The 23,546-nt window shown below is 50.8% G+C and overlaps 1 protein-coding gene and 1 long non-coding RNA gene across 2 annotated transcripts in view; both read right to left on the minus strand.

Annotated features, from left to right (window-relative positions):
• Positions 1-450: 450 nt before the first annotated feature.
• LOC144609313 (misshapen-like kinase 1) overlaps positions 451-23,546 on the minus strand; it is a 174,738-nt gene continuing 151,642 nt past the window's right edge. The window contains 10 exon segments of the mRNA XM_078427744.1: positions 451-2,559; positions 3,641-3,780; positions 5,649-5,808; positions 7,166-7,315; positions 8,439-8,539; positions 9,472-9,608; positions 11,348-11,442; positions 11,445-11,494; positions 19,605-19,732; positions 20,930-21,111. Of these exon segments, the coding sequence (XP_078283870.1) occupies positions 2,476-2,559; positions 3,641-3,780; positions 5,649-5,808; positions 7,166-7,315; positions 8,439-8,539; positions 9,472-9,608; positions 11,348-11,442; positions 11,445-11,494; positions 19,605-19,732; positions 20,930-21,111 (1,227 nt within the window). The 3' untranslated portion in view covers positions 451-2,475.
• LOC144609718 (uncharacterized) lies at positions 12,544-17,462 on the minus strand. Its single transcript, XR_013549346.1, has 3 exons — positions 17,357-17,462; positions 15,986-16,094; positions 12,544-12,570 (listed from the first exon to the last, which is right to left on the minus strand). It is a non-coding gene; the product is annotated as an uncharacterized LOC144609718 (long non-coding RNA).

Raw genomic sequence — 23,546 nt, forward strand, 5'->3', positions numbered from 1 at the left:
CGAGTTGTTGCCCCACAGCGCCGGAGTCCCGGGTTCCATTCCGACTATGGGCGCTGTCCGCACGGACCTTGTACCTTCTCCCCGTGACCTGCCTGCCTGCGTGGGTTTTCCCCGGATGCTCCGGTTTCCTCCAGTATCCCAAAGAGGGGCGGGATCGTAGTCCAATTGGTTTTGGGTACAAAAGATTGTAAATTGTTCCTAGAGTGTTGGTGTACAGTAGTGTTGGTGTACAGGGATCACTGGACTGGGTTGGCCAAAAGGCCTGTTTCCGCGCTGTATCTCAAAACTAAACTAGCCAACTATGTGACATAGCATGTGTAAGGAAATAACTGCAGATGGTGGTACAAATCGAAGGTATTTATTCACAAAATGCTGGAGCAACTCAGCGGGTCAGGCAGCATCTCGGGAGAAGGAATGGGTGACGTTTCGGGTCGAGACCCTTATTCAGTCTGAAGAAGGGACTCGACCCGAAACGTCACCCATTCCTTTGCTCCTGAGATGCTGCCTGATCCGCTGAGTTACTCCAGCAATTTGTGAATAAATGTGACATAGAAACGTCTAAATCACACCAACAAAAGCTTCCGTGCAGATATTTGTTGGATTGTGCGACCCGGCACTTTGGGTCAACTCTAAACCCTCTCAGTCTGAAGAAGGGTCTCGACCCAAAACGTCACCCATTCCTTCTCTCCCGAGATGCTGCCTGACCCGCTGAGTTACTCCAGCATTTTTGTGTCTACCTTCACTCTAAACCCTCTCACCTTCTTGCTTTCGCCCAAGCTCAGATGTCAATGCCTTGGGTGGCAATCTTTGTAATGACTATGTGCAGTGTCCTTTCAAAGACCCAACACACAGATTCAATTGGGGGAACCGTTGTGCGTTGGGGGTAAACAGAGGGGGACTGTCGAGAGGGGGAGGGGGTGGGGAAGAGAGGGTGAACAAGGGAAGACTCCAGCGTGGGAAACTGCCGTGGGAGGGGGTGGAAAGACAAAGGGGAACCTGGCACGGGATACTTTGTAAACTTTGTCGGCGCCCTTTAGGTGACGGCTCTTTGCATACCTCACGTACGCAAAGCAAAGGATTTGGCTGTGATTTGTCACATCAAGTATCAAGTAAAAGGCGATGGAAATTATGGAACTGTTTCAAAGTCAAGGAATGTGCAGAAGCCACAAGCCCGCCAGACCAATGTTGTGCGTTTTTCTGCGCTATCAGGTGTCAAAATCAAGGGAGGGAAGGAGGCCGACAGGCTTGACACAAGGGCCGGTGGACAGCAGTGAATAATGTCGGTCAAAATGGAGGGGGAATTCTTTATCTGTCTTTGGGAAAGGCATCAAATACTCTGCGTTCCACTGTGACTAATCTACGTGCAATCCAATGATGTCAGTCACAACTAGTCCCGTATTAGTCGGGACATCCCCTATTTTGGGCTAAATTAGTTTGTCCCGTACGGGACCGCCCTTGTCCCTGTATTAGCAGGGTTGCCAACTTCCTCACTCCCAAATACGTCACCGCCCCGCGGCCGCCATTGGTGGAGCGGGAACACGTGGCCGCTGGCTGGGTGAGGTCACACGGGGCGGTGACGTCACCCTTTGTCCCGTATTTGGGAATGAGGAAGTTGGCAACCCCCCTAGTCACAACCCGCTGCACGGCCATTTTGAGATAGCCCCTCGATACAAAATGGCGCACCCTGCTGGAAATATAGTCTTCATAAAACCACTTGTCCTCCTCGGCTGCAAACTGCCCTCGATTAAGACGAATGGTCCCTCAAATCAACAAATGGAAATTCCCCCCCAACACCATTCACGGTCCGAATTAGACACGACTGAACAGAAACCATGTATTTTTGCACAGATGGCCAAGTGAAAAACCACCTCGATTCTATTCTAAAATAGGCAAAACTAAAATACCGCTCGCACGCACGCACACACACACATTCACACACGATGTTGAGCTACTAATCCTGATTGAACCCATGTTAACTTCCAACATTTGGATGGAGGAAGTTGGCCTGGACCGATGTATTTTGTGATAACGTAGTCAATGTGGGATTCTGAGCTCCACGTTCAGCTAGAGCAGAGGATGGTTGTCCAACTATTACCCATCACCCTCTCCCCACCCCCACCCCACCCCCCAAACACAACCAAGTGCCTACTCCATCTGTGTGTGCTGTTTATCAGTGATGCAGCCCGGGGGGCACTAATGGGTAAAGCATGCTCCTTTATGGTCACACTACTCCAAGCCAAGCCGCCAAAACCCCTTCTCCAGAAGACGGATATCCGAAAGAAACACGACAAAAAAAAAGGGGAGGGGGGAGGGAGTAACGGGGTTCACGACAACGTCTTTTGAGGCACGAGATCCGTTCAGAGTTCCACAGAAACCTCTCCAAAGGCATTTAAATCTCTGATCTACAAAACGCACCATCTTATTTACAGTATCCCAACGTTTAGCTTCAGTAGTCCCACGGGGTTTTGTCCCTTTTTACCAGTTCATGATTGTGTTCCTGTTTAAGGTCATGAAATAAACTTGGCTGCTCCCACCTGAGCGAACAGATGCAAAAAATACCTGTGGGGGATTAAAGACAAGGCGTGAGGTGGCCACAAGGTTTGCACATTGAGCAGGTATATGTTTTAGATACAATATAAAACAAACGTTAACCCCTGCATTCACTCTCTCACTCTCTCTCTCTCTCTCCATCCCTCCCCCACCCAAGTCGCACCAGCTTCTCGTTCTCACCTATCAAACAGCTAACAATGGCCTCTTTTCTTTCATCATCGTTACTGTATCTCCAGTCTAAATCTCCATTCTGTATATTCACTACTTCTTCCAGATATTACTATATATTAAGTCTGAAGAAGGGTCAATTCCCAAAACATCACGTCTCTGTGTTTCCCAGGGATGCTGCCTGGCCTGCTGAATTACTCCAGCACTCTGTGTCATTGTTTGTAAGCTAGCATCTGCCGTTCTTTGTTTTAACATACACTGATGAGCCAAAAGATGATGACCCTTGGTGTTGGATGCAGGAGAAATGGGCAGGAGTAAAGACCTGAGCCACTTTGACAAGGGCCAAATTGTTCTGGCCAGACGACTGGGTCGGAGCATCTCTGAAACGGCAAGGCTTGTGGGGTGCTCCCGGTCAGCAGTGGTGAGTACCGACCGACCGACAGTGGCCCGAGGAGGGACAAACCACAAACTGGTGACAGGCAGGGTGTTGGGCGCCCAAGGCTCATCGATGCACGAGGGCAACGAAGGCTATCCCGTCTGGTCCGGACCGACAGAAGGTCGACTGTGGCACAAGTCACGGGAAATGTTAATGGTGGTGACGGGAGGAATGTGTCCTGCTGCGTATGGGACTGCACACGGAGGACCAACAGCAGATTAGGCAGGTGGTATGTCCTCTGGTCCTCGATTCACCTATACTCTGTGCGTCTGCCTCTCATGGTTCCTCTCATGATTTTGTACACCTCTATAAGATCACCCCTCATCCTCCTGCGCTCCAAGGAACAGAGTCCCGGCCTGCTCAACTCAACCTTTCCCCATAGCTCTCGCCCTCCAGTCCTGGCAAGACCCTGGTAAATCTTCTCTGTGCTGATTGCACTCTGTACATTGAAGGATGACAAGCCCCTTGCCCTCCCTCCACGGTTACCTTGTCATTCCGCTCACACAGGAACTTTAGCCGCTGTGCCCGTTTGTGCATGAAGACTCCGTCGAGGTGACCCGTCTCCACCGACCGGATCTCGATGGCCTTCTCGCCCCAACCCATGATCTGATTGGAACAGATGTACGCTACGCAGAGAGACACAAAGCAGAGAGGCAGGCCAGTTACACGGGCAATCAGTCAGTGACGGAAACTGCACCGTGATAGAAACACGCAATACAGGTGCAGGAGTCGGCCATTCGGCCCTTCCAACCAGCATTGCCATTCAACATGATCGTGGGCGATCATCCAAAATCAGGATCAATACCCCGTTCCTGCTTTCTCCCCATATCCCTCGGTTCCATTAGCCCCAAGAGTTGTATCCAACGCTCTCTTGAATACATGAAAGCAAATACACGCCGTACATTTGATCATTTAGTCTATTGTCCCGTGTACCGAGGTACAGTGAAAAGCTGGTGTTGCGTGCTAACCAGTCAGCGGAAAGACTGCACCCGATTACAATCGAGCCCTTTATTGGGGCATCTTCCACTGACTTCTCACTTAAAATAGTTCACGTGTGGCACAGCGGTAAAGTTGCTGCCTCACGGCACCAGAGACCTGGGTCTGATCCCAACTGTGGAGGCGTTTGTACATCGTGTAGTGTGTAGGATAGTGCTAGTGTATGGGGTGATCGCTGGTCAGCATGGACTCAGTGGGCCGAAGGGCCTGTTTCCACACTGTATCTCTAAAGTCTAAAGAAATCCCTCCTCATCTACTTTCATAGTAGACTCTAAAGTCATAGAGACAGAGTTTTCCGGGCGGAAACTGGCCCTACTTGCCCACACTGACCAACATGATGTCCCATCAACACTAGTCTCACCTGCCTGCGTTTGGCCCATATCCCCCTCTAAACCTGCCCTGGCCACGTACATGTCTCATTGTTTCTAACACGTTGCGATAGTCTGTACACTGCGATTGTAATCGTGTGTTGTCTTCCCACTGGCTGGTGAGCACGCAGCAAAAGCTTTCCACTGTACCTCGGCACACGGGACAATAAACTAACCTGAACTGAACTTACCCACGGAGGCAGACACACACAACGCTGGAGTGACTCAGTGGGTCAGGCAGCATCTCGGGAGAGAAGGAATGGGTGACGTTTCGGCTCGAGATGGTTTAAATCGAAGGGCTCAGTCCGCCTTAAACAACCTGATCTCCCGGTGGCTCAGCACCTCAACTCCCCCTCTGACATTTCTGTCCTGGGCCTCCTCCATTGTGAGAGTGAGGGCCAGCCCAAATTGGAGGAACTGCACCTCATATTTCGCTTGGGCAACTTACACCCTAGCGGTATCAACATTGATTTTTAAAAATTTTAGATTTAGAGATACAGCGCGGAAACAGGCCCTTCAGCCCACCGAGTCCGTGCCGCCCAGCGATCCCCGCACATTAACACTATCCTACACACACTAGGGACAATTTTTACATTTACCCAGTCAATTAACCTACAAACCTGCACGTCTTTGGAGTGTGGGAGGAAACCGAAGATCTCGGAGAAAACCCACGCAGGTCACGGGGAGAACGTACAAACTCCGTACAGACGGCGCCCATAGTCAGGATGGAACCTGAGTCTCCGGCGCTGCATTCGCTGTAAGGCAGCAACTCTACCGCTGTCCCACCGTGCCGCCCTACTCTACCTTCAGACTTCTCTAACTTCAGATAGTCCCTGCTTTCCCTCTCTCTCCATCCTCTCCCCCTTCCCAGTTCTCCCACTAGTCTCCCCGTCTCCGACGACATCCTATCTTTGTCCCGCCCCCTCCCCTGACATCAGTCTGAAGAAGGGTCGAGACCCGAAACGTCACCCATTCCTTCTCTCCTGAGATGCTGCCTGACCCGCTGAGTTACTCCAGCATTTTGTGTCCACCTTCGATTCCATGCCAGCATCTGGAGTTTTTCCCCTACGTGCTTTCCACGGTCCCTCGGTACACGTGACCGACCGTCAACTGAAGTGAAGTGAACTTACCCACAGAGGTTGGCATCTCTCCCCACTGTAACACCACATCCTTCATGATGCGGCCATAGGTGTTCACGTAGACACCTTCATCTTCGTAGCACAGGAGCATCTCCATGCCAGCGGCGTTGGGCAGAATCACGATGGCGTGAGGCATCATATGGGACTGGATCTAGACAGCAATAGACAAGAGCTTTAGAGTCGGAGTCATGCAGCGTGGAAACCTCACTGGTATTGATTGGCCTGTTGGGACCGTGTTGCTGTTGAACTACCAATTGTTAGCCATTGCACCTCCTAGTTTCATATCATATCATATCATATATATACAGCCGGAAACAGGCCTTTTCAGCCCACCAAGTCCGTGCCGCCCAGCGATCCCCGCACACTAACACTATCCCACACCCACTAGGGACAATTTTTACATTTACCAAGCCAATTAACCAGGGGCCACACAGTCTAAGAATAAAGGGGAGGCCATTTAAAACTGAGGTAAGAAGGAACTTTTTCACCCAGAGAGTTGTGAATTTGTGGAATTCTCTGCCACAGAGGGCAGTGGAGGCCAATTCACTGGATGGATTTAAAAGAGAGTTAGATAGAGCTCTAGGGACTAGTGGAATCAAGGGATATGGGGAGAAGGCAGGCACGGGTTAGATTGTGGATGATCAGCCACGATCACATTGAATGGCTCGAAGGGCCGAATGGTCTCCTCCTGCACCTATTCTCTATGTTTCTATGTGAGCGAGGGGATGTAAGCCACGCTTATTTAAGCCACGTCTCGATCGCGGATGTCCCTCTAACTAAGGTGCAGTGTTCCTGTGAGCCTCCACCCTCCCCTCCAGTACATTTATCCTCCATTTTGTGCTGACGTGCAGCGTAGGTTTACTAGGTTACTCCCTGGAATGGCGGGACTGTCATATGTTGAAAGACTGGAGCGACTAGGCTTGTATACACTGGAATTTAGAAGGATGAGAGGGGATCTTATCGAAACGTATAAGATTATTAAGGGGTTGGACACGTTAGAGGCAGGAAACATGTTCCCGATGTTGGGGGAGTCCAGAACCAGAGGCCACAGTTTAAGAATAAGGGGTAGGCCATTTAGAACGGAGATGAGGAAAAACTTTTTCAGTCAGAGAGTTGTGAATCTGTGGAATTCTCTGCCTCAGAGGGCAGTGGAGGCCAATTCTCTGAATGCATTCAAGAGAGAGCTAGATAGAGCTCTTAAGGATAGCGGAGTCAGGGGGTATGGGGAGAAGGCAGGAACGGGGTACTGATTGAGAATGATCAGCCATGATCACATTGAATGGCGGTGCTGGCTCGTAGGGCCGAATGGCCTCCTCCTGCTCCTATTCTCTATGTTTCTATGTGAGCGAGGGGATGTAAGCCACGCTTATTTAAGCCACGTCTCGATGGCGGATGTCCCTCTAACTAAGGTGCAGTGTTCCTGTGAGCCTCCACCCTCCCCTCCAGCACGTGTATCCTCCATTTTGTGCTGACGAAGTGAACGATAACGATAACGCCTTAAGACTTACGTGCACCGGGATGTAAACGTCGTAGGTATTCCCAGAATCCACGTCGACCGCATGGAAGCCTGTATTCGATCCGTAAACAACCTTCAACCTCTGCCCTTCTTCCACAGTCAAGTCAACCAGAGACGGTCGGTGGGGCAGATCCATAAATGACTGGGGGGGGGGGGGGGGAAGTGTAAACAAAAGGGGGTTTCTTTAATACTTTTCAACAATTCAAAACCTAATCCACCCTCTGAGAAATGTGCGGCACGGTGGCGCAGCGGTAGAGTTGCTGCCTTTACAGCGCCAGAAACCCGGGTTCCATCCTGACCGCGGGCGCTGCCTGTACGGAGTAGGTACGTTTAGACTTTTAGATTTAGATTTAGAGATACAGCGTGGAAACAGGCCCTTCGGCCCACCGAGTCCGCGCCGCCCAGCGATCCCCACATTAACACCATCCTACACACACCAGGTACAGAGAAAAAGCGCACGGTCTGCAATGAGGTAGGTCGGAGGATTGCCTAGCTTATTGGGGGACCGTACAGTAGTCTGAGAATAGCGGGGAAGAAGCTGGTAGCACAGGGTTTTTAGCCCTTTGTATTTTCTGTTGGACGGGAGAAGAGAGACTGACCACAGTGACCTCGACCCGCTTTGCCACCCCCCTCTCTGCACCCCTCTGCTGTAGGAGAATGGGGTTCAGAGAGAGAGCTAGATCAAGCCATGATTGAATGCGGAGCAGACATGCGATCAGCCATGATTGAATGGCGGAGTGGTCCGAGAAATGGCTGCGGTCATTTTTTACCGAAGCCCCTCAGCGCCACTCTGCCGCCTCTACACCCACCCAGCACCACTCCACACCATGTTTTAGTTTAGAGATACAGCGCGGAAACAGGCCCTTTCGGCCCACCGGGTCCGCGCCCGACCAGCGATCCCCGCACACTAACACTATCCCACACACACTAGGGACAATGTTTACATTTACCCAGCCAATTAACCTACAAACCGGCACGTCTTTGGAGTGTGGGAGGAAACCGAAGATCTCGGAGAAAACCCACGCAGGTCACGGGGAGAACGTACAGATGGCGCCCGTGGTCGGGATGGAACCCGGGTCATACGACGCTGCATTCGCTGTAAGGCAAGCAACTCTATCGCCGCGCACCGTGCCCCACCCCCGTGCCCAAAAACGTCACGGGGCCGCCCCTGCCAGGACCCAGATCCACTGGGCTGCACCCCTGTCGTTAGCTATTAGGATCGAGGTAGTGGAGACAGTAGGCGCCAGAACAAAAACAGAAGTCACCTTGAATGCCATGAACTTGTGGTAAGGCTTGGGAGCCCAGGCGTAAACCTCGACAGAGTTCTTCAGAGCAATGACCAGGAACTTAATCCTCTCGTACTTCACTGTGAGGAGAAAACATCACATTATTACACCACAGCGTTCTTCCCCCTCCCGAGACCCAAGATCCCGCCCAGCTGGAGACAGTGCGCGCTCGATGGTGACGTAGGTTTACCAGGTTAATTTCCCAGAATGGCGGGACTGTCGTATGTTGAAAGACTGGAGCGACTAGGCTTGTATACACTGGAATTTAGAAGGATGAAGAGGAGATCTTATTGAAACGTATAAAGGTTATTAAGGGGTTGGACACGTTAGAGGCAGGAAACATGTTCCCAATGTTGGGGGAGTCCAGAACAAGGGGCCACAGTTTAAGAATAAGGGGTAGGCCATTTAGAACGGAGATAAGAAAAAACTTTTTCAGTCAGAGAGTTGTGAATCTGTGGAATTCTCTGCCTCAGAGGGCAGTGGAGGCCAATTCTCTGAATGCATTCAAGAGAGAGCTAGATAGAGCTCTGAAGGATAGCGGAGTCAGGGGGTACGGGGAGAAGGCAGGAATGGGGTACTGATTGAGAATGATCAGCCATGATCACATTGAATGGCCGTGCTGGCCCGAAGGGCTGAATGGCCTCCTCCTGCACCTATTGTCTGTTGTCTATTGTCTTGGAACAAACAGAGGGTGATGGCTGACTTTAGTGGAGCGTCACAACGGCAGGGAAGGCGGATGGATGAAGGCTGCAGCAGAAAAGGGGTCCCCGGTCGTCTTGGACTCCACGCCACCTGGATCCTGACCCAGATCTGTCAAGGACTGTCTGTGCACCAGTCTCCCCACGTTAAACAAAGTCACGCACAGGCGTCCTCACCCAATGGAGAGGACAGCCATGCACGCTTCCAGTGACCGCCGATGATGGGGAGAAGGTGAGGAGAACAGGGGCCGAGGGGGACAAATAGACTGGATGATGTGAGCGGCCTAGTTGTGCTCGCGAGGATGAATACTCACCCACTTTGTAGTGCACGCAGCCCTCCATGTCCCCTACAGTGGTCCATCCCTGCGCTTCTTCTCCACCTCCAGGGTCGTTGTGCAAAATCTTATTCCGTAACCAGGACAAGTAGTAGACTCGCAGCTTGTTGCGTCTTACCTGAAGGGGGGGGGGGGGGAATTAACAAGGTGATCACGCACCCTGCCAGCATTCCCTTGGAACAAAAATGAAAATAAAAACACACCGCTCCCCGTTCTCTCCCTGAAACCTCCGCTTGGGCTTCTCCTCACGATGCCGATGCAGCAAGGAGCTTGGCACAAAATGGCGGAGTAACTCAGCGGGCCCAGGCAACATCTCTCCAGAGAAAAGGTCGGCGTGGATCGGTGGGCCGAAACAGGCCTGTTTCCGCGCTGCATCTCTAAACACGAGATACAGCGAGGAAACAGGCCCTTTCGGCCCACCGGGACCGCGCCCGACCAGCGATCCCCGCACATTAACACAATCCTACAACCCACTAGGGACAATATTTACATTTACCAAGCCAATTAACCTACAAACCTGCATGTCTTTGGAGTGTGGGAGGGAAACCGAAGATCTCGGACAAAACCCACGCAGGTCACGGGGGAGAACGTACAAACTCCGTACAGACGGCCCCCTGTGTCGGGATGGAACCCGGGTCTCCGGCGCTGCCATTCGCTGTAAGGCGGCAACTCTACCGCTGCGCCACCGTGCTGCTTTATAAAATGTCCACTGACTTGGCCTCCGCAGCCTTCCGTGGCAATGAATTCCACAGGTTCACCATCCTCTGGCTAAATAAATTCCTCCTCATCTCCTTCCTAACGGAACGCCCTTCAATCCTGAGGCTGTGCCCTCTGGTCCTAGACTCTCCCACCAGTGGAAACATCCTCTCCACATCCACTCTATCCGGGCCGCTCACTATTCGGTCGGTTTCAATCAAAGATGATCGAGCAGAGCAAGATAGACCACTCGACCCTAAAAACCGTAGTAGGTCACGACAACATTTTAGTAGGCAGAATCTTGCAGAAAACATTTAAAAAGAAAAATAACACAAATCTAGTGAATGATAGATGAGATCTTGCTATTGAGGGCGTGCAGCGTAGGTTTACTAGGTTAATTCCCGGAATGGGCGGGATTTTCATATGTTGAAAGACTAGAGCGACTAGGCTTGTATACACTGGAATTTAGAAGGATGAGAGGAGATCTTATCGAAACGTATAGGATTATTAAGGGGTTGGACACGTTAGAGGCAGGAAACATGTTCCCAATGTTGGGGGAGTCCAGAACCAGTGGCCACACAGTTTAAAAATAAGGGGTAGGCCATTTAGAACGGAGATGAGGAAAAACCTTTTCAGCCAGAGAGTTGTGAATCTGTGGGAATTCTCTGCCTCAGAAGGCAGTGGAGGCCAATTCTCTGAATGCATTCAAGAGAGAGATAGATAGAGCTCTTAAGGATAGCGGAGTGAGGGGGTATGGGGAGAAGGCAGGAACGGGGTACTGATTGAGAATGATCAGCCGTGATCACATTGAATGGCGGTGCTGGCTCGAAGGGCCGAATGGCCTCCTCCTGCACCTGTTGTCTATTGAGATATATTCTGCATTTTTATTATACTGTTCCCCCAAAACACTGATTACACTGCGAGAGGCATAACGGACTGCGGGTTTTGCTTACTAAAATGGCTCCTTTGGGGCCTACACTTCAGTATAGGTGATTTCGACAGAAGTGGTCTATTTTGCTCCTCTCTATTATCTTTGGTTTCAATGAGGATCCTCCCCTCCCCCCTGTCTTTCTAAACTCCAGCAAGTACGGGCCCAGTGCTGTCAAACGTGTGGATGCCAGGATCATTAGCTTGGGTTCCAGAGGGGTAAAAAGGTTCACCTGATATGGTGATGAGGAGGTTGAGTCCTTCCAGCACGTCCATCTGCTGGAAACGCCGGCGGCTGATGAGGCTGTAGACTTTGCCTTGCCCACCTTCCGGTCCAGGAGCATGAGTCCATTCTCTGTTCCCACCAGCAGATTCACACCTTCAACACAGCACAGGATGCAAGGTTGAACCAGCCTCACGACAACAAAACATAATGTGTCCCCCCCCATTAGGGGAGGGAGGGAGGGAGGCCAGTCATGTGGCATTTACGCACCACGTAGGTAAGATCACATTTAGAGTTTAGTTTACTTTAGAGGTACAGATCGTCATGAGAGGAATAGATCGCGTAGATACAGTTTCTTGCCCAGAGTTGGGGAATCGAGGACCACAGGTTTAAGGTGAGGAGGAGAAGATTTAATAGGAACCTGAGGGGCAGCCTTTTCACACAGGAGGGTGGTGGGTGTATGGAACAAGCTGCCAGAGGAGGTTGAAAACATAGAAAATAGGTGCAGGAGGAGGCCATTTGGCCTTCGAGCCAGCACCGCCATTCATTGTGATCATGGCTGATCATCCACAATCAGTAACCCGTGCCCTGCCTTCTCCCCATATCCCGTGATTTCCACTAGTCCCTAGAGCTCTATCTAACTATTTTAAATCCATCCAGTGAATTGGCCTCCACTGCCCTCTGTGGCAGAGAATTCCACAAATTGGCAGAGAATTCCACAAATAGGTAGTTGAGGCTGGGACTATCCCAACGTTAAGAAACAGTTGGACAGCGACACGGATAGGGCAGGTTTGGAGGGATATGGTCCAAACGGCGGCAGGTGGGACTAGTGTTGGCTGGAGTGGGCAAGTTGGGCCTGTTTCCACTCTGTGACGCACCGATCTCTGAACAGGGAGCAATCCAGAAGTGACAGGGTCATTTATGGTATTTATTCACATAAATGCTGGAGTAAACTCAGCGGGTCAGGCAGCATCTCGGGAGAGACAGGAATGGGTGACCGTTTCGGGTGGCGACCCTTCTCCTCAAGGGGACATTTAAGAGTCAACACTTCCATTACTGACCCCACCAGTGCGGCGCAGAGTATTTCAGAGTTGAAACGCTTCTTGTATTTGCGAATCTCTGGCGTGTCGCTGTGGCGGCCGAGTGTTGGCAGGGTTTACATTCACCACTGAGCATTTCCTGTCCTCGTTTTTTCTGCTGGTTTAGTCGGCTCACGTCGCTGATACTCAATCCTAGGAGGAGGAGGAGACAAAAGAGTTTATTAACAACCAGAGTTAACCACCGTCAAAAGGTCGTAAGCGACAGGAGCGGAACTAGGCCACTCGGCCCATCAGGTCCACTACGCCATACAATCACAGCTGGTCTATCTCTCCCTCCCAACCCCATTCTCCTGCCTTCTCCCCATAACCCCTGACACCCGCACTGATCAAGAATTAGTATATTTCTTAATGGATATTTTTAAGGCAGAGATGGATAGATTCTTGATTAGTGCGGGTGTCAGGGGTCATGGGGAGAAGGCAGGAGGATAGGGTTAGGAGGGAGAGATAGATCAGCCATGATTGAATGGCGGAGTAGACTTGATGGGCCGAATGGCCTAATTCTTGCCCCTATCAATAGACAATAGGTGCAGGAGGAGGCCATTCGGCCCTTCGAGCCTGTACGCACCGCCATTCAATGTGATCATGGCTGATCATTCTCAATCAGTACCCCCGTTCCTGCCTTCTCCCCATACCCCCTGACTCCGCTATCCTTAAGAGCTCTATCTAGCTCTCTCTTGAATGCTTTCAGAGAATTGGCCTCCACTGCCCTCTGAGGCAGAGAATTCACATTAATTGATGAAGCGTGAACAATCATCTCTTACCCAGAGTAGGGGGAATCGAGAACCATAGGACATAGGACTAAGGTGAGGGGGGTTTTAATATTTACCCGAGGGGTAATGTTTTCACACAGAGGGTGGTGGGTGTATCGGATGCACTGCCACAGGAGGTAGTTGAGGCACGTACTATCGCAACGTTTAACAAACAGTCAGACAGGCGCATGGATTGGACAGGTTTGGAGGGATATGGACCAAACTCAGGTAGGTGGGATTAGTGTAGATGAGACATGGAAACATAGAAAATAGGTGCAGGAGTAGGCCATTCGGCCCTTCGAGCCTGTACGTACCGCCATTCAATATGATCATGGCTGATCATCCAACTCATTATCCCGTACCTGCCTTCTCCCCGTACCCCCTGATCCCTTTAGCCACAAGGGGCCACATCTAACTCCCTCTTAAATATACCCAATGAACTGGCCTCAACTACCTTCTGTGGCAGAGAATTCCACAGATTCACCACTCTCTGTGTGAAAAAAAACTTCTCATCTCGGTCCTAAAAGACTTCCCCCTTATCCTTAAACTGTGACCCCCTTGTTGGCCGGTGTGGGCAAGTTGGGCCTAAGGGCCTGTTTCCCACGCTGTATCACTGTGTATTATCTGGGGATTTCTGGAGATTGATGTCTTTTTAGGCAATCTGCAGGCCCCATAGCAGAAGCATCCATGTGGCAGGGGCTGGAAACTGGACATGCCCTGTGCTAACTCTGCTACCACCATCATCTACTGTACAAGTGATGGCTCCCACTGATTGTGGCCGGAAGCTTGGGCCCTTTTCAGGACGGACGATGACAGCGATGTAACGTTTTGAAAACATGGATGCAGCCTCTCGTTCCCCTTTTACCACCCACAGGGGGGCGATATGCGCTCACTTTAAATCCCCAGACAATGGGTCCTGTTCAGCTATTTTCTCCATCGCGATGCTCGTGATTCTAAGCCACTGCCATGTGTTTGGCAGCTGGGCTCCCCGCTAAACCTTGGCATGAATTACCCCGAGGGAGATACTGGATCAGCTTTGGAGCCGTGCTGTCTTACAAGGGGAGAAAGCAAGCGCCTGGAAAGTTCCAGAGACCACAACAGGCAATCTGGAGCAGCATGGTGGCGCAGCGGTAGAGTTGCTGCCTTACAGCGAATGCAGCGCCGGAGACTCAGGTTCGATCCTGACTACGGACGCCGTCTGTACGGAGTTTGTACGTTCTCCCCGTGACCTGCGTGGGTTTTCTCCGAGATCTTAGGTTTCCTCCCACACTCCAAAGACGTGCAGGTTTGTAGGTTAATTGACTGGGCAAATGTAAAAATTGTCCCTAGTGTGTGTAGGATAGTGTTAATGTGCGGGGATCGCTGGGCGGCGCGGACCTGGTGGGCCGAAGGGCCTGTTTCCGCGCTGTATCTCTAAATCGAAAAAAAAGACACTCACTGGGGGCAATTTACAATTTAACCAAAGCCTGTTTCCGGCTGTATATATATGATATGATATGATAATTAACCTACAAACCTGCACGTCTTGGAGTGTGGGAGGGAAACCGAAGATCGCTGGGCGGGCGCGGACTTGGTGGGCCGTAAAGGCCTGTTTCCGCGCTGTATATATATGATATGATGATATGATATGCCAGAGAAAACCCACGCAGGTCACGGGGAGAAGGTACAAACTCCGTACAGACAGCACCCGTGGGCAGGATGGAACCGGGTCTCTGGCGCTGTGAGGCAGTAAGTTTACTCGCTGTGCCATTGAGCTGCCCCAGCAATGCCTTCGATTATTGCAGATTAAATTCCTGCAATTTGGCACTCCTGTGGAACGAGGGTGTTTTAATAGCCATCACTGAGGAGAGGAGTTTGGGTGACATGGGTAGGGAGGACGTAAGTTATAGAGTGTGGAAACTACTTGCCCACCCGACCAACATGTCCCATCTACACTAACTAGTCCCCACCTACCTACCTTTGGCCCAATATCCCTAAACCTTTCCTATCCTCGACCTGTCCAAATGTTTATTAAAAGTTGCCTCAACTACCTCCTTGTTCTTAAGCCCACCACCCTTTGTGTGATAGTTACCCCTCAGGCTCCTATTAAATCTTTCCCCCCCTCACCGTAAACCTCTGTCTTCTAGTTCTACGATTCCCCACTCTGGGCAAGTGACTCGTGGGTTTACGGTACGATCTATTCCGCTCTCATGATCTCGTACATCACTACAAGATCACCGCTCATCCTCCTGCGCTCTAAGAAATAAAGTCCCAGCCTGCTCAACCTCTCCCTATAGCTCAGGCCCTTCAAGTCCTGGCAACATCCTCGCAAACTCTCTCTGCACCCTTTCCAACTTGACAACATCTTTACGATAACTTGGTGCCTAGAACAGAACACAATACATTAAACCCATGTCCTCTGGTCCTCGATTGCCCTACTCCCGGGCAAGAGACTCTGTGCGTCTACTCAGTCCTATTCCTCTCATGATTTTATAAGAAGGCCGGTCACCGTGCGCGGCGGTAGAGTTGCCGCCTTACAGCGAAAGCAGCGCCGGAGACCCAGGTTCGATCCCGACTACGGGCGCTGTCTGCACGGAGTTTGTACGTTCTCCCCGTGAGTTTCCCCCGAGATCTTCGGTTTCCTCCCACACTCCAAAGACGTGCAGGTTTGTTAGGTTAATTGGCTTGGTAAATGTAAAAATTGTCCCTATGGGTGTGGGATAGTGTTAGTGTGCGGGGATCGCTGGTCGGCGCGGACCCGGTGGCCGAAGGGCCTGTTTCCGCGCTGTATCTCTAAACAGTATATTTATGGACTTCACCAGCGATTTGTATGGATTCCCCACCAGCACCCATCTGATACATGCCAAGGTCAACAAAGGTAGTAAAAGACGACTTTCCTGGGGATTTCACCAGGCCTCTTGACTGAAACTGAAACAAGACATCTTGTGTAGAAAAAAAACAGTCATTGGCTTAGACCAACCACAAAAGCACAGCATGAGAAAAGGCCACTCAGCCCTTCAGGGTTTATGCTATCCCTTTGAGAATGTCAACAATGGCTTCCTGTCTCCATGAGATGAGGAAACTGGCCAGAATAATAGCCAGACTTCTGCACGCTGCTCCAGAATGCCTCTTACACACACTGCTAGTTGGTGGAGTCCAGAAACACTCAAGCACAAGACTTGCTCTCTGAGCTTTAGCAGGCAGTTAAAGTATACAAGTCTCAGGGAATGGATTAGTCTGCATTTGCTGGAAATCAGAACTGAAAACAAAAAATACTCAAAGTTCACCACAGGTCAGGCTGCAAATGTAGAAACGTTGAAGAACACTTTGTCAGAGCTGGACAAAGGGTCTTGAATGTGAAAGCATTAGTTCAACACTTCTCCAAAGGTATAGCCTGACTGACTGAAGATATATAGAGAGAGATATGGAGAGCGAGATATGGAGAGAGAAGGGGAGAGAGAGGGAGAGAGGAGAGAGAGAGAGAGAGAGGAGAGAGAGAGAGAGAGAGAAGAGAGAGACGAGAGAGAGAGAGAGAGAGAGGAGAGAGAGAGAGAGAGAGAGAGAGAGAGAGAGAGAGAGAGAGAGAGAGAGAGGAGAGAGAGAGAAGAGAGAGAGAGAGAAGAGAGAGAGAGAGAGAGAGAGAGAGAGAGAGAGAGAGAGAGAGAGAGAGATGGAGAGAGAGAGAGGGGGCGAGGGAGAGAGAGCGGGAGAGAGAGAAGAGAGGGAGGAGAAGAGAGAGGGAGGGAGGGAGGGAGGGAGAGAGAGAGAGGGAGGGAGGGAGAGAGAGAGAGAGATGGAGATGGAGAGAGAGAGACAGAGGGAGGGAGAAAGAAAGAGAGAGAGAGAGAGAGAGAGAGAGAGTGAGAGAGAGAGGGGGAAGAGAGAGGGGAGAGAGGGAGGCGAGAGAGAGGGGGGAGAGAGAGAGAGAGCGAGATGGGAGATGGAGAGAGAGATGGAGAGAGAGAAAGAAAGATGGGGAGAGAGAGAGATGGAGGGATGGAGAGAGAGAGAGGGAGGGAGTCTTCAGATTCTTTAATTAGGAAAGAACTGCAGATGCTGGTTTAGATCAAAGGTAGACACAAAATGCTGGAGGAACTCAGCGGGTCAGGCAGCATCTCTGGAGAGAAGGAGCGGGTGATGTTTGGGCTGGAGACCCTTCTCCAGACAAGATGGAGGGCAGCCACACTCACCTCAGCTATGCTGTCATCCTGCTGTGATTTGGGGCCTTTAGTGTCGGTGGGGGAATGACTCTGCCTCACCAGGTCGGGCAGATTGACGTGAGTGGTGAAGCCATTGGCTGTCCGCATGAAGGACGCCTCGTTCCTCCTCAGGGGTCTGTGGAGAGAAAAGCCAAGACTGCCGGTGATATACAGCTGCTCCTCGACGTGAGATGCTTCGACTTTACGGTCGTGCAAAAGCCATACACATTCAGTAGAAACCCTACTGTGAATTTGGAATTTTATTACAAAATGGCCTTTTGTGTTAGATTGATTTTTGCCCCACTGTAGGCTAATGTAAGTGTTCTGAGCACGTTTAAGTTAGGGTCTCCACCCAAATTGTCATCCTTTCCTTCTCTCCTGAGATGGTGCCTGACCCACTGAGTTACTCCAGCATTTTGTGTCTACCTTCACGTTTAAGTTAGGCCAGGCTATGATGTTGGGTAGGCCAGGCTAGGCTACGATGTTGGGTAGGTTAGGTGGCTATGATGTTGGGTAGGTTAGGTGGCAATGATGTTGGGTAGGTTAGGTGGCTATGATGTTGGGTAGGCCAGGGCTAGGCTATGATGTTGGGTAGGTTAGGTGGCTATGGATGTTGGGTCAGTTGCCAGGCTTAGGCTATGATGTTGGGTAGTTAGGCTAGGCTATGATGTTGGGTAGGTTAGGTGGCTATGATGTTGGGTGTAGTTAGGCTAGGCTATGATGTTGGGTAGTTAGGCTAGGCTATGATGTTGGGTAGGCCAGGCTAGGCTATGATGTTGGGTAGGTTAGGTGGCTATGATGTTGGGTAGGTTAGGTGGCTATGATGTTGGGTAGGCCAGGCTAGGCTATGATGTTGGGTGGGTTAGGTGGCTATGATGTTGGGTAGGCCAGGCTAGGCTATGATGTTGTGGTAGGTTAGGTTGGCTATGATGTTGGGTAGGTTAGGTGGCTATGATGTTGGGTTAGGCCAGGCTAGGCTATGATGTTGGGGTGGGGTTAGGTGGGCTATGAATGTTTGGTAGGTCAGGTAGCTAGGTTGTTGGGTGTTGGGATGTTGGGTAGGTTGACAGATTCTTGATTAGTGCGGGTGTCCAGGGGTTATGGGGAGAAGGCAGGAGAATGGGGTTGAGCAGGGGAAAGATGGATCAGCCCATGATTGAATGGGTGGAGCAGGCTTGATGGGCTAAATGGCCTAATTCTGCCCCTAACGACTTGTCTTTTTAAACGTCGTGATAGTACAACGCTGATCTCCATTGAAATATGCAGCAAGTCCAAACTTGCATTCAAGAGAGTTAGAGTCTTTGGGCTAAAGGAATCAAGGGGTATGGGGGGAGAAAGCAGGAACGTGGTACTGATTGAGAATGATCAGCCATGATCACATTGAATGGCGGTGCGTACAGGCTCGAAGGGCCGAATGGCCTCCTCCTGCACCTATTGTCTGTTGTTACTTAACCGTTAGTAGGTTGTGCTGTCATGTTTAACACTCTTCATAAGTTCATAAGTGATATGAAGAGCATTAAACGTGTTAACTATCTATCTATCTCTGCCGTAACTATATCCATTAACCTGGGCAGCCACGGTGGGCGCAGCGGTAGAGTTGCTGCCTTACAGCGCCCGGGAGACCCGGGTTCAATCCCGACTCTGGGGTGCTGTCTGTACGGAGTTTGCACGTTCTCTCCGTGACTTGCGTGGGGTTTTAGACAATAGACAATTTTTCTCCAAGATCTCCGGTTTCCGCCCACACTCCAAAGACGTGCAGGTATGTAGGTTAATTGGCTTGGTTTGTATGTATATTGTCCCGAGTGGGTGTAGGATGGTGTAGTAGGTGTGGGGACTTGGTGGTCGGCGCGGACTTGGTGGGCCGAAGGGCCTGTTTCCCGCGCTGTATCTCTAACCACTAAACTAAACTCTACAATAGTTCTATCCAACACAATGTAAATTGTCCCTAGTGTGTGTAGGATAGTCGTTAGTGTGCGGGGATCGCTGGTCGGCGCAGACTCGGCGGGCCGAAGGGCTGTTTCCGTGCTGTATCTCTAAACTAAACTAATAGCCTTGGCCTAAACGGCCTTCTGTGGCAGTGAATCCCACTTCCACAGAGCAGGGACCAGATGGAGGAGTGACATTATGCGATGAATTGGATCCCATTGTTACCATGGTTGCCATTGCAAAACTCTGCGTTGCTCCCGAAGGCCAGGACTCTTTTCTAATACGAGAGGGATACACCGAGCACCGAACCTACCCTCTGAACTATCATCGTCCCGTCTCCGTAGCTGCTGTTGGACGTGTTCAACCACTGCGGGCTCTTCATCATCGTGAACCACCATTGTGCTGACGCTGTCTGTGTCACCGTCATTGGCACGGTTTTGCCTGAAGAATAAAAATTTAAAACATAATGCATGGACGACACATGGGAGACCCGGGTTCGATCCCGACTACGGGCGCCGTCTGTGTGGAGTTTGTACGTTCTCCCCGTGACCCGCGTGGGTTTTCTCCGGGTGCTCCGGTTTCCTCCCCACACTCCAAAGACGTGCAGGTCTGTAGGTTAATTGGCTTGGTATGATTGCAATTTGTCCCTGGTGTGTGTAGGAGGACGCTGTTAGTGTTGCGGGGATTGCTGTGGTCGGTGCGGACTCGGTGGGCTGAAGGGCCTGTTTCCGCGCTGTATCTCTAAACAAAACAAAACCTAGGACTCGAGGGTGCGAGCTACAGGGAGAGGTTGAGCAGGCTGGGTCTCTATTTCTTGGAGCGCAGGAGGATGAGAGGAGATCTTATCGAGGTGTCAACGAGGTGTCAAAACATGAGAAGAATAGATCGGGTAGACGCACAGAGTCTCTTGCCCAGTGTCGGGAAATTGAGAACCCATAGGACATGGGTTTAAGGTGAGGGGGGTGGGGGGGAGATTTAATAGGAACCTGAGGGGCAACGTTTTCACACAATTGTTGGTGGGTGTATGGAACGAGCTGCCATAGGAGGTAGTTGAGGCTGGGACTATTGCAACGTTTAAGAAACATTTAGGCAGGTACATGGATAGGACATGTTTCCTATGTCACCCATCCTCTGGAGAAAGGGAATGGGCGAGGTTTCGGGTCGAGACCCTTCTTCAGACTGATGTCAGGGGAGGGGGCGGGACAGAGATAGGATGTAGTCGGAGACGGGAAGACTGATGGGGGACCTGGGAAGGGGGAGGGGATGGAGAGAGAGAGGGGACAGCAGGGGCTACCTGAGGTTAGAGAAGTCAATGTTCATACCACTGGGGTGTGAGCTTCCCAAACGATATATGAGGTGCTGTTCCTCCACTTTGCGCTGGCCTCACTCTGACAATGGAGGAGGCCCAGGACAGTTGGTCTCTGGTGGGGATGGTCTCGGTGAGGTCTGCCGTGTGACTTGTATGCCAAACAAAGCATTTCACGGAAGATAAGACACAGAAAGCTGGAGGAACCCAGCGGGGGCAGACAGACAGGCAGCACCTCTGGAGAGTAGGAATGGGGGGCGTTTCAGGTGCAGCTGGGGACAGGCTTGAATAGAGGACCGTTTATCCGTTCACCGCCCCGTCCCGGTACGCACCCTGATCGGGAACCGTCGGAGCTGGAGAGGTTCTCGTCCTGGGCGCTCGTTCTCTCTCCTTCCTCGTCATTCATCGTCGGTGGCTGCCAGACTCCTCGCTGGAGGGACGAGTAGTCCATCACTTTGACCGGCGGCTTGGGCAGCTCGTCGGGGCGGCCATCCTTGCCCAGGTTCAGCATGTCCTTGAGGGGAAATGCAGAAGGCCTTTCACAACGGGCCGTCGGAAGCGACACAATCCCAACGGAGCCCACACACAGACAACACTGTCACCCAAGACGTTCAACTCTTGAAATCACCCAGGTAGAAACAAAATGGAGACTTTTGATCGTCACCCACGAGCCAGTGCTCAAAATGGCCTCCTAATAAAAGAGGAAAGCTTTTGACACACTGTTGAACAATTAAAATAAGGATCATAATAAACATTACATGTCAATGTAGCATCAATATATATATATATATATAATGTGCAGGAAGATAGACAAAAAATGCTGAAGTAACTCAGCAGTATCCTACCACAACCAGAGAGCATCAACCTCATTGGTGACCCTCGGACTATCCTTGATGGGACTTTGCTGGCTTTCCCTTGCACTAACGTTTATTCCCTTATCATGTATCTGTACACTGTGGACGGCTCGATTGTAATCGTGTCTTGTCTTTCCGCTGACTGGTTAGCACGCAACAAAAGCTTCTCACTGTACCTCCGTACACGTGACAATAAACTAAACTGTAGACATCTCTGAAGAGAAGGAATAGATGATGCTTCAAACAGTCTGAAGAAGGGTCTGGACCCGAAACGTCGCCCATTCCTTCTCTCCAGAGACTGTTGCCTGTCCCGCTGAGTTGCCCCAGCATTTTGTGCCTATCTTCAATATATATAAATAATGAGCATTTAATAGTTTACCTCGGGATTTGACTTCGGCCTCCTCCTGCACCTATTGTCTATTGTCTATCCCACACGTCGTGAATAGACTTTTCCCTGGTGGCATCAAGGCCATCCGCCCAGCAATTGAATGCTGCCCCTGGCCTCGATGTCTACCCTTGGCCTACAACTTTTAGGCTGCGCACGCCCAATACGCAAGAAGAAGAAGAATAATTTACCTCGCCTAGTCGCTATGATTGTGTTGAGATGTGTCTTAAATTTGGCAAATTCTCTTTACAGAACTAGCTTAGATTGGGTGTCTAGGTTGGCTGGCGTGGATGAGTTGGGCTTGTTTCCGGGCTGCATGCCTCTAGAGACCCCCTTTCACAACATCAAATCTGTTCTTAAATGCAGGAATCTTGCAAAATTCACTCAGCATTTGAAGAATTTACGCAAAGAGGACCATCAGGTAAGTTTTAAATGGAATTTTAATTAGTTTGGAATGAGCACTACTTACAATATAATTTCCAACTAGACTAGTCCACTCTCTGACTATCTTTGATCAATGATTCCTTTAGTCATCTTTCCAGAGTAAAATGTTTTCAAACCCAGAGAGTTGTAAATTTGTGGAATTCTCTGCCACAGAGGGCAGTGGAGGCCAATTCACTGGATGAATTAAGAGAGAGTTAGATAGAGCTCTAGGGGCTAGCGGAATCAAGGGGATATGGGGAGAAGGCAGGCACGGGTTACTGATTGTGGATGATCAGCCATGATCACAATGAATGGCGGGTGCTGGCACCTATTTTCAATGTTTCTACACTTGATGGGCCGAATGGCCTAATTCTCCAATCACTCATGAATATAAAGGTAGAGACATATAGCAGGTCAAAGTGATACAGCCTGGAAACAGGCTCTTCGGCACAGTTTGCCCACACCGACCAACATGCCCCATCGACACGAGTCCCACTTGCCTGTGTTTGGCCCATATCCATCTAAACCTGTCCTATCCATGCACCTGTCTAAATGTTTCTTAAATGCTCCATTACCCCCGGCAGTTCGTTCCATACACCCACCACCCTTTGTGTAAGATTGTTATCCCTCAGGTTGCGATGAAATCTTTCTCCCCTTGACTGTAAACACATGTCATGGTGCAGCCTGAAGCCTACTTTCACTTCAATAACCTCAATGTCTTTATTGAGTATTGGTCGAGCATCAAGTCTTCCAACGTTACCCACAGCTGCTGCAACTGAATTACTGCTTCAGCAGTGCTGATAACTCTGTGCGTGTGGGAGAGGGGAGTGGGGAGAGAGAGTGGGGAGAGGGGAAGGGAGGGAGGGGAGAGGGAGGGGGAAAAGGAGAGAGAGGAACGAGAGGGAGAGAGGGATAAAGAAAGAGGGGGAGGAGGAGTGGGAGTGAGAGGGGGAGAAGGAGAGAGAGGAGAAGGGGAGAAGGGAAAGGGAGGGAGAGGGAGGGTGAAAAGGAGAAAGGAGGGAGAGGGGAGAGGAAGCGAGAGAGAGTGGAGAGGTAGAGAGGGGGTGGAGGGGGAGAGAGAGGGGAGGGGGGAGAAGGGGAAGGGAGGGAGAGGAAGGGGAGAGGGAGGGTGTAAAGGAGAGAGAGGAAGGAGAGGGAGAGAGGGATAAAGAAAGAGGGGGAGAAGGAGAGGGAGAGAGAGAGCAAGAGGGGGGAGGGAGGGGGAGAGAGAGATGGGGAGAGAAGGGGAAGGGAGGGAGGTGGAAAAGGAGAGAGAGAGGAAGGAGA

The sequence above is a fragment of the Rhinoraja longicauda genome, chromosome 34, assembly GCF_053455715.1.
Source record: "Rhinoraja longicauda isolate Sanriku21f chromosome 34, sRhiLon1.1, whole genome shotgun sequence".
NCBI lineage: Eukaryota > Metazoa > Chordata > Chondrichthyes > Rajiformes > Arhynchobatidae > Rhinoraja > Rhinoraja longicauda.